The following is a 15744-nucleotide window of genomic DNA, read 5'->3' as shown; positions in this document are numbered from 1 at the left end:
GGGGGGGGGGGGGGGGGGGGGGGGGGGGGGGGGGGGGGGGGATGGGGGTGGCTCCAAGCTCACCCAATTTACTTTGATCCCTTTGAAGAGGTAAACAAAATTTTACATTTTTTGGTTTATGATTTTAAGAAAAGCAACACAAAGTTCATAATTCCTTTGTCTCCTAGTCTCGTCCCCAAGGACCCCAACCATATACTAAAGAAAAATATAACCTGAGGAAGGGCTTATAATAACTCTAAACGAACTTTACTTCCCCCCCCCTGCCCCCCTCCCCTCTCCGATCTCTTTCTCTTTCCCTGGAAGAGGAATTGAAGCAAGAGCAATGAGGTCTAAACCTCAGTCTGCCTTGAACACCAAGCTCATCCTGATCTGTGCTTTCTTTCTTCTTTTCCTCCTCCTGGTGATTATCACAAGCTCTACATTTTCCAAACAACAACCATCATCATCACCCATTTCAGAAGAAACCCACATATCAAACTCAACTACAGATCCCATTCAGGATCCAAAGCCAAGTGAATCAAAGCCAGAGCCTTGCCCATTCACACCCCTGACGCCAACATGCACGAAAGCCCCACCGTCTCTTGCCAATGCTCTCGTCCACTATGCAACCACCAACATCACCCCACAACAGACCTTCAAGGAAATCTCAGTCTCAGCAAGGGTTTTAGAGAAGAAATCACCCTGCAACTTCTTGGTCTTCGGCTTAGGCCATGACAGCCTCATGTGGACAGCTCTTAACTACGGCGGGCGTACAGTTTTCATGGAAGAAGACAAGGCATGGATCGAGCAGATCAAGCAAAAGCTTCCCACTTTGGAATCGTACCATGTTGAGTATGATACCAAAGTTCACCAAGCAGATGATCTGATGGAGACAGGAATGAAAGAGGAATGCAAAGTTGTGAGTGACCCTAGATTTTCCAAGTGTCAGCTCGCTCTCAAAGGGTTTCCAAGTGACATTTATGACATAGAGTGGGATCTGATCATGGTGGATGCCCCCACTGGGTTCCATGATGAAGCCCCTGGGAGAATGAATGCTATCTACACTGCCGGGTTGATGGCTAGGAACAGAGAAGAAGGAGAGACAGATGTTTTTGTGCATGATGTGGATAGAGTTGTGGAGGATAAGTTCTCGAAAGCTTTTCTTTGTGAAGGATACTTGAGGGAACAACAGGGGAGGTTGAGGCATTTCACCATTCCTAGTCACAGAGCTCGCTCTGGTAGACCCTTCTGTCCTTAGTTTAATTTTGGAGAGGCCCAAGGAATTGGAAAGGATGCTTTCATTGTTATTATCAATTTTTTTTTCCCTTTTTCAATCATCAGATTTATTCGAGAAATTTTCATTTTTAATGACTTTTCTTTTTTGGGATCTATGTTTATAAAATTATAGTGAATTTGGTTAATTTTTATTTGTTTTTCTCTTGATTTTTTATGCTAATATTTATGTATAAAACAATAAAATTAAGTACTCATTAGTCGTCTTTTTCCTTTTTCCTTTTACTTTTTTTATTCATGGTAATATTTATTTAACTTTGGATAAAATAATTAATTATTTTGGTTAAATGGGTTTTTGGTTTGCCAATAAGTCAATAACTATTACTTGTGTGAAATTTTTTAATACCATATTGATATTATTTGCTAAGCACATAAAGCCACGAAATTAAATAGAAATGAACTCTAATTTTATTTAACTAAATTTAACAAACCAAACTTACACAAAGGTGCATACTTTAACGGTTTGAATCTTTTCTATACATAGGCCTCATTGAAAAACTTCATTTGATAGTTTCAATTACACTTGTGTCTAATTAATTAAATTAGTGTTACGGTCAACATTAACTTGTAAAGTATTGTTTGCTTTGACTTGTTAGGATTGTAATAGTTCGTAAAATAACAAGTTTTGGATGTTAGCGATGTAGCAATAAGTACAATCAACTCATATTGGAGTGTGAGTAGATGTTATAATTTCAATAAAAAGTCATGAATCTCACATTCGAAAGGATGTTATGATTTAAAATTTTTTTTTATAAATTTCACATCGACTATATGATATACTTAAAGGTTCATATTATCTTCAATCTATAAGACAAAAAGTTGACAACTGATCAAAACAGGTGATGTCATATAAGATTTTACAAGATTCAAAAATAAGTTTGAATGGTTTTGATTTTGTGTAATGTTGCTTCGAGTATAAATTGAATTTGTTTAAATTTTTGAATTTTTTAATCAAATTGAGTGAGTTCGATTTGAAGATAAGACGAATTTTTAGTTTGGAATAAATTTTTAAACTTTAAAGGAATAATATTTAAAAAGTTCTTAAATTATTTAAAATTTTTATATAAATCTTTATATTTTTATTATATTTAATCAATCTTTTATATTTTTATTTTAAATCAAATAAGTTTTTTATATTTTTATTTTGAATCAAATAAGTTTTTATAACTAATAATTGATTTAATAAAATACCCATTATTATTTTATGTCACGTAATACTAACGGGATTGACGATAATGTGATATAATAATTTGATATGATAATATAATAATGTGATATTTTTTATCATTTATTTTAATGTCATATATATAAAAAATAATAAATGATATTTTAATTAAAGATAATTATTTCATTATTAATTTGACTTAAAATGAAAAATAAATGCAATAAGAAAATAAACATGGTTACCGACTTTAAACGGAAGGCATTATGAAGCTTGCATTTTTTTTATTTTAAAAAAAGAAATTTGCATTGGCACGTAACTTCTATCAACCGTCAGATGTACAGGTGACGAATAGCAACCATTGGATGAAGATATAAACGTTCCACTATTCAGACCAATAATTCCCTCCCTTTCAACGCCGTTCAGATCTCTGCCAACGCCCGTTCCCAGTCGTTCCAGCCCTTTCCATTTCATCGCCTTTGTTCTTCTCTCATGGCTGCTGCTCCGATCCCTTCAAATTAGCGCAAGCCCGACCCGAAATCCATTGAAGCAATCAGGTATAATTCTCCATAATTTTCTTCTCTTTCCTTTTTTCTCAATACCTACGTACAGACATTTATTGGGTTATTTCTTGAACATTGCTCTATTCGTTTTCCATTGAAGTTTACAGTAAACAATTGTTATAAATTTCTATGCCCTTTAACTTGAGCAGGCAATGCTGCATTTCTATCTAGATGAATAGAACGAAGGGCTTGCGCTGCCTGTCCAGCGTTAATGGAACCAGTAGGGAGATATCTACATTAGGTGCATCATTGCGTGATAATGTGAAGAAACATCTTTATGGTATTCTTGACCCAGCAAAGCCTTGCATTCCTCATGGTATTCGATCTCAAAGATGTTTGGGTCATGGTGGAATGGGTTCTCAAGAAATTTTGATCTTGGGAGGAAATTTGTTTCGGAGATTGAACCTACCTTGCTCTTTTCGAGGAAGTTCTTCTTGGTTAAAGCAAAGTGTTGGAACAAATTGCCATTATGGAAACATTGCTAACGATGAATCTCATTTGAGTAGAGATTTTCTTGCACAGCTTTGGGTTGCAGAGAGAAAAATGCTTAAGGATGTCCAAAAGAGGAGAAGAAGAAAAGCTAAGCACCCGAATTATGTTAGGGATCAGGCATCTTTCCAACATCCATTTGAAAAATGCTTTTCAGGCAGCACAGTTAGAAAAGAAAAATCTAATGATCGAGCTGGACCAGTTTTCGAGCAACCACCAGTTAGCCAATCTGTCTCAGGTTTTCTACAGCCAACATCGCCAGAGGAGGTAAATTTGGTCATTCTTTTTTCTTGGATTGGGTGAAGAGGGATTTGATTCCTGCTCTTGAAGCAGGAATAAATTATTCACCTACCATTGAGCCAAATTCTTAAATGCTTAATCTGTTCATTCTTTATTCTGTTAAATTGGCCTTCTTAAAATGTTGTCCTTAGATATATATTTCCTTTATCTACTTGGTTATCTTTTTTAACCATAATTTAAACTCTGCAAGGTGCATGAATCTCTTGTGTATTCTGGTGCTTATGTAAATGAAATGATGTACATTCTAGGGTTATATTTAGTTTGTAATTTTGCACAAAAGGAAATCAATTCCATCAGTAAAATATAATGGAGAAAAATAGTTAAGAGGAGGTAAAAGATGTAGCATCTTTTCCTCTGCTATCAACAGATGTATGACAGGTTTGGAGAAGTCTGTCTACTTATGGTTTGAGTGTGTGGACATGGATTAGGAAGCTATTCATGTTCCTTTCGATGTGGGGAGCAGGCTCAGTTTGCTTGATGCTTTTGATATTTTGCCTTTTTCCTTTTTTTTTTTTGCAAAAAATAAATAGGAAGGAAAAGACAACATATAGAAATGAATAGAAACCAAAGGCAAATAGCAAAAGCATCAACTTTACAGAGCCTAAGTTCTCTTTCTTTTTGGCGTGACAGTTGGTGTGGTTGTGTTCCTTTGCTGGATCTGTTTTTGTTGGATGGAGACAAAGAGTTCCTTGCAAATGTTTTTGGCTCCATTTCCAATGGGAGATTGACTTGGAGTTTAATTTCTGCGACAATCTTCGACCAGACATGCTCTGCTCTAGAGAAGATAGCACTAGATGGAAACTTAGTAGGAGAGGATGTTTCAGGTGATGTCCTAAGTTATTAGTGAAGAAAGCTTAGGTGAAATAACAAAAAGTTTTCCTTTGAAAGCCTTCTGTAAGACAAAAGCTTCGACTAAGGTTGTCTTCATTACTTGGGATGCATCTTGGCAAAGAATTTTAACCGGTGACGTACTCCAAAAAAGAGGACTAATCCTTCCAATAGAGGCTTTTTTCCAAGGTGGCAATGTCAATGGTTCATTGAAATAACCCAACTTTTTTGCTGGCTAATGATGATATCTTTTTCATTTGTTTTCTTTGGCTTATTTCATATGCTTTGCTGTTTGAGTTTGCAACTTCTGGTGCCAAATTTGATAAATAAGAAGGAAAAAACTAGAGGTGATCTGTGACTCAATTTCAGTTTAGTGTTTTTGCCTAGTGAGGAGGTTGGCTTGCTTTTCTGATTTTGTTTTTGTTTTTTTTTTTCAGAACCAAATCCAAAATTGAAACTCTAATATCATCCATAACTCTGGAAAAATAAAAAAAAGGTTAAACCACTAGTGTAGTGATGTTATGGCGAGTCCTATCACCCTTATCCCCATTTTAGACCATTTGTGGTTCCATCCCTGTGTTTAAAATTTTGAGCAATTTGCGTCTCAAACACTTGGATATGCACAACAGATGATATCTACCTTTAAGTCTAAGCAACATTGGTTCTAACTGCTTGAATGCATGGTACTTTGTGCTTGTGAACAATTGTTGTGACGCCAAATTCTTGTGATTCTTTATTGTTACAATCCAAATGTCCCTATGGTAGTAGACAACTAATTGGAACAATGACAAAGGTTTAGGTGTCAGTCAAGTTTGGTTTCTTATTTGTGTGCTTACATATGTATGTATTGTGTTTTGAAATATTTATAAAAAAACTAAATCTTATAACAAATTAATATAAGTAAGCAGGTTAGATTTGTAATGTTATTTATTTATTTTTTTGCATTTCGCAATGCTATTTTAAGAGGTTTTACCACTTACAAATTCACCTTATATCATGGCCAGTGTTAAAATGTAACAAAGTAATTGATTAGTGTGTTGTTTCTTAAATTGTTCAGGCTCAAATTGCAACTCTTCTTGCTAGGTCCAATTTGCTAATTACGAGGGATATTGAGTGGGCAAATCTTGTACTTGGTTTTGAGCAGGTAATTATTCTTTTTTCTATTTATTCTCCTATTAGTTAGTTTCTTCATAATAGATATTAAAGCTGAACTTTTGCATTGCATGAGCATCTAGGATATAGACAGCTGCTTATTAACTGTTTCTTATAGTAAGATGATTTATAATTTGGCATGCTTCCATGAATGCTGATAATTTAGCTTGTAATGCTTGTTTGCTCTGTGTTGATGGCAACTAAAGAAGTTTTCAAATGCTGATTAAAAGGAAACAGGTTATATTTCTTATCTTCTGGTTGAGATGGGTTTTAGATATTGTTGTTGATGATTTCACATATATGACTTTTCTTTTCTGATGTAGTTCAACAACCATACCTCACACAGACAGTTTATAGTTCCAAATGCTGCATGGAATTCTTCTTTTGGGTATGTCAGGAGGACTGATGCTGGAGAAGGGAGGGAGAGAGGGAGAAACTAGGGAGTAAAGAGGAAACCTAGGCATAATTGGAATAATCAAAAGAAAGTAAAGAGGAATTAGTTATGGAAGATAGGGATAGGACGAAGAGATGAAACCTTAGTTCTCAGATATCAATGAACTTAGAAATCCATAATCCACAATCCAAAAGGTTCTGGATACTGCTGTATCATAGGCAGTTGTAGGCTATATTCTAATCCTATTGTAAATGCCAAATCCTAAGTAGAACCATCAAATATCCTAAATACTAGAAATTAAAATAGAAAACATAAAATATAACAAGCTTTGTTTCTGAAGTCATAAATAAGTTGATTCTTCAATCAACTTTGTTTTTGTCTTGCTTTTTCTGAAAGTATATTTTCTTGGTAGCAGTGATGAAGTCAACTGGATTTTGTTTGCCTCATCCTAAAATAGGCTGGGAATAATGAAGACAATGGAAAAACTGTCACCAATTACCGCATTATTGTAGTCCTTGTTTGCTTGGACAGTTTAGTCTCTTAATCTATAAACTCATTTTACATATTTTTATTATTCTCAGCTTCCTAAACTAGTTGTTGCTTGTCTAACTTTGCATAGAGATCATGTTGCACTAGCTCATAGCAGTGTTATTCTTGTTCAGCTTTTGATCCTTCTTCCGTGTAGTTGTATTCATCAACACCAATAATAAAGAATATTTGTGCATGACTTGTAATATCTTCATTTGTGAATTGCAACATCAACATAAATTGGATCCTTGTTTCCAAGCTTGTTTGATGGACACCATTAGGACCATGAAGTTAAAAATGAAAAAAAAAAATATTTACATTTGTCGCAGTTATGATATTTGTATTCTAATCTCCAATTTTAAAGTGTTTTTTCTACTCTAAAGTAATTGATTTTTAAGATCATGGTGCTTGCAAAATACCAAAAGATGAAGATTCTTAAGACCTTACGTATTTCTCTAAGAAATTGATTTATCCAAATTCTGAGTGGCTTCATTGATATGATCCTATAAATTCTAATTTGTTCCAAAGTGATATGTAAAATATTTCTTAAATTGATCATAAACATATGATCTTTAAAGGCTAAATTTCACAAAATGGACCTAAAAAATGGAATTAGAATGTCAAAAAAAGAAGAGAGGCTGTCTGTCTGAAAATGCTGACACAGTGTTGACCTGGTAGGTTGCTGACTTGGTAGATGGTGTTGGTTAGATGATGCCACATCAATCGAACAGAAGGAATATGTATTGAATGTCTACTGTGCGGCTAGACGATTTGAGACTTTCCTGATGAGATTCATTATTAATAGATTGATGACTAGCGAACAGATCTATGGTACGGTTTTTTTTGCTGATGATCATAAAGCAGCTAATCTGAATTTCCCAGGTTACCTTTTGGCATCTGATTCTGGTGGCAATAGTTTTTCAGTTGGACCATTGTAAATTGGAATTTTTGACTTTTACTTTAGCAAATGAATTTTTTTTTTGGACGTTTAGGCTTTTTTTTTTTCTCTCGGCACGGTTTTAGGGTGAGTGGGTTCCAGGAACAATGATCAGAAAAAGGTAGGTTGCTGGAAAAAATTTGCAAATTTGACAATTCATTGGGAAGCTAGATTAGATTGTTTTAATACCAAATTGGTGTGAAACAGGAGTGGGAAAGGGGGTGAAAATAAAGATTGAAGAGAAATAGAGGGAAATGGGAAACAATCAGAAGAAAGTTATGGAGAGATTAAGTAGAAATTGAGGAAGGACATGATAGAACTAAGGGGAGAAATCTCAATAATTAATATTCAAATCTCTTAAATGTCAATAACCCATAAAATCTCATAAAAACTTAAATATCATAGGCTCTTGTAGGCATTGTCTTAAACCCTCATAAAAATTCAAAATACCAAATATAACTCTAAAATACCCTAAATACTGGAAATTACACTAGAACTTAGTAAATAACAAAGTGCTAAATAATTTAATTTTCAATAAACTTCTTTTTGTCCTGCATAAGAACCATGTCAAATTTTGAAATGTTTCCACTTGGTATGGTATTACAGCTTGGTGCTTGAGTCTTGATTTTGCAGTTGGCTAGGTTGGTTTTTTCTTACCCATGGTCATTTTCTCACTCTATAATAATTGTTTTTGTTGAGTTTTAATGCCATAGATTGCAATTTGCATAATCCTGCATTTTTTGTACATTTGTTTGTTTTCTATTGGGCTATTGCGTTAAACTTCTCAGTTGAGTGCTTCATGCCAGTAGTAGTCATTCAGCTCTTGTCTATCATGGAAGATGTGGTTGGATAATCTGATGTTAGAAATTCATTTTTGTTATCTCTTGTATCTTTTGTGAGCATGAATTCCTCATCTTCTTCATTTCTTTTTGGTTCCTCTTCTGTCTTTTACTTCTTGACTTTGTTCTCTAATTATTTTTGTTGGAGTTGCAGGAGAACCGTTATGCGATAGTAGATGTGTGCTATCCTCAGTCAGTAAGTTCCTATTCTAAGATCCTTTTCTACCACATTTTGCATAAAGAATTAAGTTTGTAGCAATATGACAAAATATTGTGCACCTTAAATTCTTCTAAAACTCCTGATTGTAAGCTTTATTTTTGCAGCCTGTTGGCTTTATTCGTGAGCAGAGTAATGTCATTGCTAGACAGGTGACCTACTTAACTCTGTATATCTTAATCTCTGATGATTTTGTTTGCTATTACAATATGCAACATGGGTTCATCTGGCATTAACTTTGCTGTGATTTCATTTCATATTCATATTCTGATCCAGTTTGCTGGAAACTATTTGCAAGCTCAGACAAATTTCTCTGTCCTTTTGTTTCTGGCACATGCTTCCATTGTATTGTTTCTTCATGCTCTTTTTCTGTGAATTCTGCAATCATCTGGTATATTTCCGTTCACAGTACTTCTACATTCATTTCATTCATGATTAGTCACAACAACTTCTTCTAGTGCCTTTCTCTTGAAGCAATGAAGCTGGATTATATGATATTTGATCAAATTCTCAAATTATTTGTTCACATGTGAATGGGTTTTCTTGATGGTCTGATTTTCTTTCTTTGTCCTTATTTATACCCTCTTTGTTGTCTGAATTATTGAAATGGCATGAAGAAAAAAGCTTTGTTCAAAATTAAGAGATCAAAATAGCTTCAAAATAGCATAGAATATTCAGAGGACTTGCCTTCATCATATGTGTTTTTGGATTAAGGTGATTTTTTCAATTTACTCTCAAAGATGTCTTCTCCTCTGAGTTCGTTTATTTTGGTATCAGAATTGTTAAGAGTGGTGCTTCATTGCGTTGCTTGATTTAAGTAGTTGTTATTCTTTTCTTAACATATGTGTTCTGCACATTGTTGATTGCTATGCCTTTGTGCAGTTGCTTCGCTCAAGGCGCCCTTTCGTTGCTTCAATCACTGATGCCGTGGGTAATGAGCTGTTTACGGTGAGGGGATTATGTGCATTTGCTTTTGAGATATGGAATAAGATGTCAGGTCCTTAAATATTGATCATATTGCCATTTCAGCTTTAAGGCTTTTGTTTTACCACCTTCAGGTGCGTAGGCCATTTTGGTGGATAACCAGCTCAATTTATGCAGAAATTGATGGTAAGGTATGCAAATTTACTATATCTGCATTTTTTGCTAATGTGTATATGAATTTTAGCATAGGTGTAGTTCAAGGATTTAAAATGTAATTACTCTCCAGGAAGTTGGTGTGGTTCACAGAAGGTGGCATCTTTGGAGGAGGGTGTACGATTTATACTTGGGGTAATCTCAACAAACCATTTTGATTGTTATATTTAATAGTTGTTAAATGCTATCAAGTGTTAGTTTGTTTACCATCATCAGATTGTTTTAGTTCAAAACTCAGTGGTTGGATTTGGAATGCTTATAGTTAATCCAGTCAAAGCAGTATATGAAGTTGGTGATATAAGTTGATATAAGTTTACTGATAAATATTGGGTGGTTAGATACTCTTTCCGGTCAAAGTTGAATTTTAATTGATTTTGTTAAACATGAATGTGATTACTCAAATGCTACCAAATCTGACCTATCCAAAAAAATGTAATATCTACTTTAGAAAGTAACGGATGGACTCCTTGTTTGTAAGCATTGATTACCTTCAGTCCTTATGTTGGATTTGTGTATCTTCTTTGGTATATGGATCCTTATATAATTATAGTTAAGTTTTAACCACCCAAAAAAGTCTAAATTAAAGCCACCTTACAACGTGGGGTAGTATATGAGTTTAGTGCTAACTTTGACCAAAATAGGTGGCACCTGGTATTCTGAAAATTTTCTTACAAGTTATATTTCCTATGTCTTTACATCTCAACCTCGTTGGAAAAGCAATAATTTGACATCTCTGAAATTTAGAGTTGTATAATATTGATTGTGGAGTGTCGCCTTTTCCTATGCTTATTGTAGATGCATGAGTTTGGTCTTTTGTGATTACTGATGTACATAACTTGTTGTCATTACTTGCAAGCGCATTATAGCATGAGATTAACCACTTACCATAGGGTTTACTGACAGTATCCTTGGGTTTGTCTTAGATATTGGGATATTGTTGAAATTTGACTTAGTGGGCTCGGATATGGGACTACTTATGGGGCTCCTCTTTAACCTTTTTTTCCTTTTAAATGCTTGAGTACTTTTTTGACATATAACACTGTCTCATACCTTTAGAAACAATGCCAAATATAATAGTCAACCCTTAGCATATAATGCCAATTTATTATAGGATGACTCGTCATTGCGTCATGCACCGCATTAATTGTACATACCAACTTATAAATTGGTGTTACCTAACTTCATTCAAGACATTATACTTGCTCAGCTTCTTTATTTGGACAAGGTTGAGTGAAGTCATCTCTATTTTACATCTATAATTGCTATTGTTGTTAGAACAGCTTTGTGCAGTATCATCAGTGTTTGTATGATGTCTAAAAGTTAGACGTGACAATGGGGCAGGTCAGGTCGGGTTTGGGCCGGATCATTTCAGATCAAGAGAATTCAGGTCATATTTAGGTTTGGGTCACTTCGAGTTCAAGTTATTTTAGATTCAAGTCATTTGGGGTTGATCAAGTTCAAGTTAATGACTTTAAAGTCAAATTGGGTTGGATTCTGACAGATTATTTAGGTTGAATCAAATTTTATCAACCTTAATTAAGTAATTAAAGATTACACTTTCATGTTGTGATATCTATTCAATTCTGATTTTTAATATCATAAAATAACTTTTCTAAAAAAAATCTTTAATATAAAAGGATAATAACAACTATATTATAAGTCTTTTACTAATTTTAATTTTTTTTAATATAAGATATTACAATTTGCTTTCTCAATGAATCATTAATAATTTTTGATTAATTAATATTTAATTTTTATTTTTTATTGTATTGATTATGATTATTGATTTACCATGAATTTCAATTATAACTTACAAGGTCCACAATATATAACATCTACTAAAGGCGAAATAAAGTAATATGCTTAAGAGTAGGTATCCAATTAGCTTTATTGTTAAGTATTTTCTAGTTTATGGGTTTTTTTTTTTTGTTTTTAAACTTATTTTCTAATCTATTTTCAATATTTATTTTATTACTTGGTGAGAATGGAAAATAAAGGACAAATAGAAATGAAATATCTTATGTATGATATGATTGCAAAAAAATGCATTTAATTATAATAATGGAAATAATTTATTTTTTACTCTTTTTTTGATGACAACAAGAGAATAGAAACAAATCAAAGTCATATAAAAGTTAGAAATTGAAGAGTAGAGAAAGGAGATTTTATATATTTATTATCTTCTTAAATTACTCATAGATTAATAGTTGTTATATTTATTATTTTTTATTAAACTAATATTTAAAAGATAAGTTTTAATTTTAATCAAATTAAAATTTAAATGACAAAATATAAAAATTATATTAAATTTAAGTTTGAGTACTTCAGTTAGCCTTTTGGGTTGTTTGGGTTTGAGTCAATTCAAGTTTAGGTTGGATGGGTTGGGCTGTTGAGTGTTTCTGATGAAATCGGATTGGGTAAGATACGACTTCAAGCAAGTTTGGCGGGTATTTCAAATATAGGTCAGTTTTGCCACCTTTACTAAAAGTTAACACTAGCATTATAGAGTTTTCATGGAGCCCACAAATGTCTTCTTTTAAATTAGGTGAGACATCAAAGACTTTTGTTACACTGTTTAACTTGAGGGGAAGGTATAGAAATGAAAGGGGATGGAGAGGAGTAACCCCTCATTATTTGGAGTGACAGTATTCCTCATTAACTTTTTTTTTTAATTGTACAGATAATATTGTCCTTTAATTGGAAAAGAACATTAGTTATTCTTCCTCTTTGTTCCATTTCTTGACCAAACATCAAGCAAACAAGGTGTCTAAAGCAGTCATTTCTTTGCTTTCCTTATTTTTCTTCTGTTTTTAATCCATCCAAATAAAGGAAACTTTTCCTCTCATTCTTCCTCGTCTCCTTTTTTGTCATTTCCGCTCAATCCTATTCCTTGCTTTTTCCCAATAGTACAGTATGTTAGCCTACAATAGTTTGGAAAGGAGTATCGAGTTCTTTATTACAGTATGGATGTGTATATAATCCCCCTGCTCACCTTTCTATCACTCCTCCCCCTTTTTCCCTTTAGAAAGGGTATGTTCTATCCTCACTTTTTCATTAATTCCTGGTAATGATTTTTTTTTCAATTTTTTTTTAAAGATAACTTGATTTTGTAAGGGATATGAAATTTGAATCCATTGAACCTTTTTTTTTTTTCCTCTTTAGCTCTTAAAAGTTACATAAAAAGAAATTTCTTCTGGCCTTTCAAAAAAGAAAAGAAAAGAAATTTCTTCTGTATACATTAGTGTTATTGAACTACAATTACTTTGACAATTCCATATGCATTCAAGAATGCTGTTTAGATTTCTAATCAAGGCTAGCGACGATGTCTTTTGTTTTATTAATTTTATTTTGCAATTGAATGTAGCATTAAAATCTGAGATTTCTTCTTTCATAGGAATAAACAATTTGCTGTGGTTGAAAATCCTGGCCTTTGGAATTGGACTTTCACTTTGAAGGACATTGATGGAGAAGTTCTGGCAGAAATAGATCGCAACTGGAGGGGTTTCGGCTTCGAGGTTTTCTCCTTTCTTTCAAAAATATCATTCCATTAATCCTCAGTTTGATTCACGGACCTAGCACTGTTTTCACAGTAAATATTACTTTTAAATTTTTATGGGAAATTCTTTGATTCGCTTAATCTGTCATAGTCTCTGAATTATACCGTGCACACGCTGTGTAACTTTTGTGTACTTAAAATGAAAGACCTGACTTTGTTCTATCCCAAGAGTTTCCTTGGGAATCAAGCATTGTAATCAGCAGAGCCCTTATTAGGAGCAAAGTGGAGGATTTGAAGAAGTTGGCAGATCTCCATGTTTGCTGTAGGAGCTTCTTTTCTAAGATTCTATCTCATATGGTGAGAAAGATAGTAGTGGATGCCTAAAAAGTCAAACTGTGTATTCCAGATGATGGGGGGCAATCAAGTAGTCCAGGATGTTTTAAATTTGATCTCATGTGTCCAAGTGAGCAAATGAGTCGAGCCAGAAAAAGTAGGAGAAAAATGGGGATTAATCATTCAAGAGATCTGGTTTTTGAAGGGAGACAAGGGGAGGTTGTGAGTTGTGTTAATAATTCTGGCAAGCTTGGGTGCTGTTTGGTTCAACTTGCTTTCCCCATTTTAGAAATTAATCGTGTGGTTCATACTTGTTGCTATAAAGTGAAGTTGTTAAGAGAGAAGCACATTCTCTTTGTGCAAATAGTGAATGGGGGCTGAAAATGTTCAATGGAAGGAAGAAAAGTAGAAAATCTCAGCATATCAATCGGTATTACTTAGTTTTTGGAAAATTAAAGCAATAGAGTGTGGCTCTTTGTAATATATTTTGGCTGGGGTTGGGTCTATATCAGCATTAGAGGTTCTAATTTCTTGTTGCATAATTCAGATGTGAGAGGCTACAGTTTGATATGTGATGGACAGGTTTATGCTGACCTATGCTTTTGTTTTCTAGCTAAGTTTCAGTTAGTTACATGAGAGAAAATTTGTTAGTTTCACTTTTGCGTATCAAACTCACAAAGGAATTTGTGTGTGTAGATCTTCACTGATGCTGGTCAGTATGTTATCCGCTTTGGGAGTGCTGATCCCATATCAAAGACTGGCCCAGCTAGCATGGTAAATTACTACATTAGAGATTGAAACTTTCCTGTTTTCAGGCTTATTTTGTTCATATGTGTATGGATTTGTTGCAGATCCAAGAGTTGGATGTAATCCGTCCACTGACTCTATCAGAGCGAGCTGTTACTGTTGCTCTTGCTATTTCATTGGATAATGATTACTTCTCAAGGCATGGTGGCTGGTAAGAATATTTATCGAAGTGATCAATATTTTTTCATGAAAGCAAGAGAGCATGTAGTTGTAGTTTCACACGTCCAGGCCTTAGTTTGTGGTTGACAATAGTTGGTTGCACCCCATAATTCTTCCAATTAAGAGCGGAATGGGTGGAATGTAAGCAAAGGCTCATGTTCTTTGATGGACAGTTACTTTAATACTGGCATTTATAGTTGTTTTCTTTCATACATTCAAAAATCTACTCGGATCAATGTTGATTGTCAGAGTATTAGCTAGGAATCAGGATAAATCAATAGAGAGCTAAAAATTGGTTACTAATTATGCCTTTATTTGCTTCTCTATCAGGGGAGTCCCTCTTTTCGTTGTCGAGGACTAGGTCTCTCTGTGAGCTTTTCGAGCATAGTTTCTCTTGTGAAAAACTCCATGAGAGTAAGAATTTGGCAAAAAAGCAACTTTTATGCAGAAGGTAGTCACGGCAAAGATGTACATTTTTCTGTTTGCTCTATTCACTCTGTAACATGAACCAATGACAGCCTCATGAATAGCCCATTTTCATGGCAATCTTTACATGTTAGTGTTGTTGGTTCCATTGCTACCATGTAATAACATACTGTGAGCTTATGGTTATCATAGCAGAATGAATGATTTAGACCAATAAATTGTTTCCTGTGATGAAATCTAATGTTTGCAACATTCATGAATCAAACTTGTAATTAAAAGTATAGGGATTTGATTGAATTTAAAAAATAATAATTTTTTTTAAATTTGTTTTAGATTAGTATTGTGGCTAAAAAAATTATAATTCTCCGCAATAGAAGAAAATGGATTTGAAGAATATATATATGTATTTTATTTACTCAATTTTTTTTCTTTTAATAGTCCCTTCTGTAGAAAGAGTTGAAATTTAGAAACAAGTGTTCCATTTACATTAGATAAAATGTTTAAATTCAGAAAGTTTGAATATAGAAGGTATAACGTGATGCATGATGTAAACGAGTCACATTATCAATGAACTATACAAATTCGATTTGATAAATAATCGAATCCAATTCATGTACGATGGAGTTGAGTTCAAGTATCGAATTAAATTGAATTGAGTTAAAATTTTATGTATTCGGTTTCAAGTGGTTTATAAGTTTTATCGAA

The 15744-nt window shown here is 33.6% G+C and overlaps 2 protein-coding genes across 2 annotated transcripts; both read left to right on the top strand.

The window, feature by feature from the left end:
* LOC18592846 (glucuronoxylan 4-O-methyltransferase 3) lies at positions 131–1411 on the top strand. The gene has a single exon (XM_018125382.1). The coding sequence runs from the start codon at positions 323–325 to the stop codon at positions 1235–1237; it is 915 nt and encodes a 304-aa protein (XP_017980871.1). The 5' UTR covers positions 131–322; the 3' UTR covers positions 1238–1411.
* Positions 2821–15270, top strand: LOC18592845 (phospholipid scramblase family protein C343.06c). Its single transcript, XM_007019750.2, has 12 exons — positions 2821–2991; positions 3147–3753; positions 5672–5758; positions 8619–8660; positions 8789–8833; positions 9564–9629; positions 9740–9796; positions 9892–9953; positions 13213–13333; positions 14344–14421; positions 14499–14605; positions 14944–15270. The coding sequence occupies exons 2-12, from the start codon at positions 3169–3171 to the stop codon at positions 14972–14974; spliced, it is 1281 nt and encodes a 426-aa protein (XP_007019812.2). The 5' UTR covers positions 2821–2991; positions 3147–3168; the 3' UTR covers positions 14975–15270.

Source organism: Theobroma cacao, chromosome 8 (genome assembly GCF_000208745.1).
Source record: "Theobroma cacao cultivar B97-61/B2 chromosome 8, Criollo_cocoa_genome_V2, whole genome shotgun sequence".
Lineage (NCBI taxonomy): Eukaryota > Viridiplantae > Streptophyta > Magnoliopsida > Malvales > Malvaceae > Theobroma > Theobroma cacao.
Note: the sequence above shows the minus strand (reverse complement) of the source record. Positions and strands in the feature narration are given on the sequence as shown.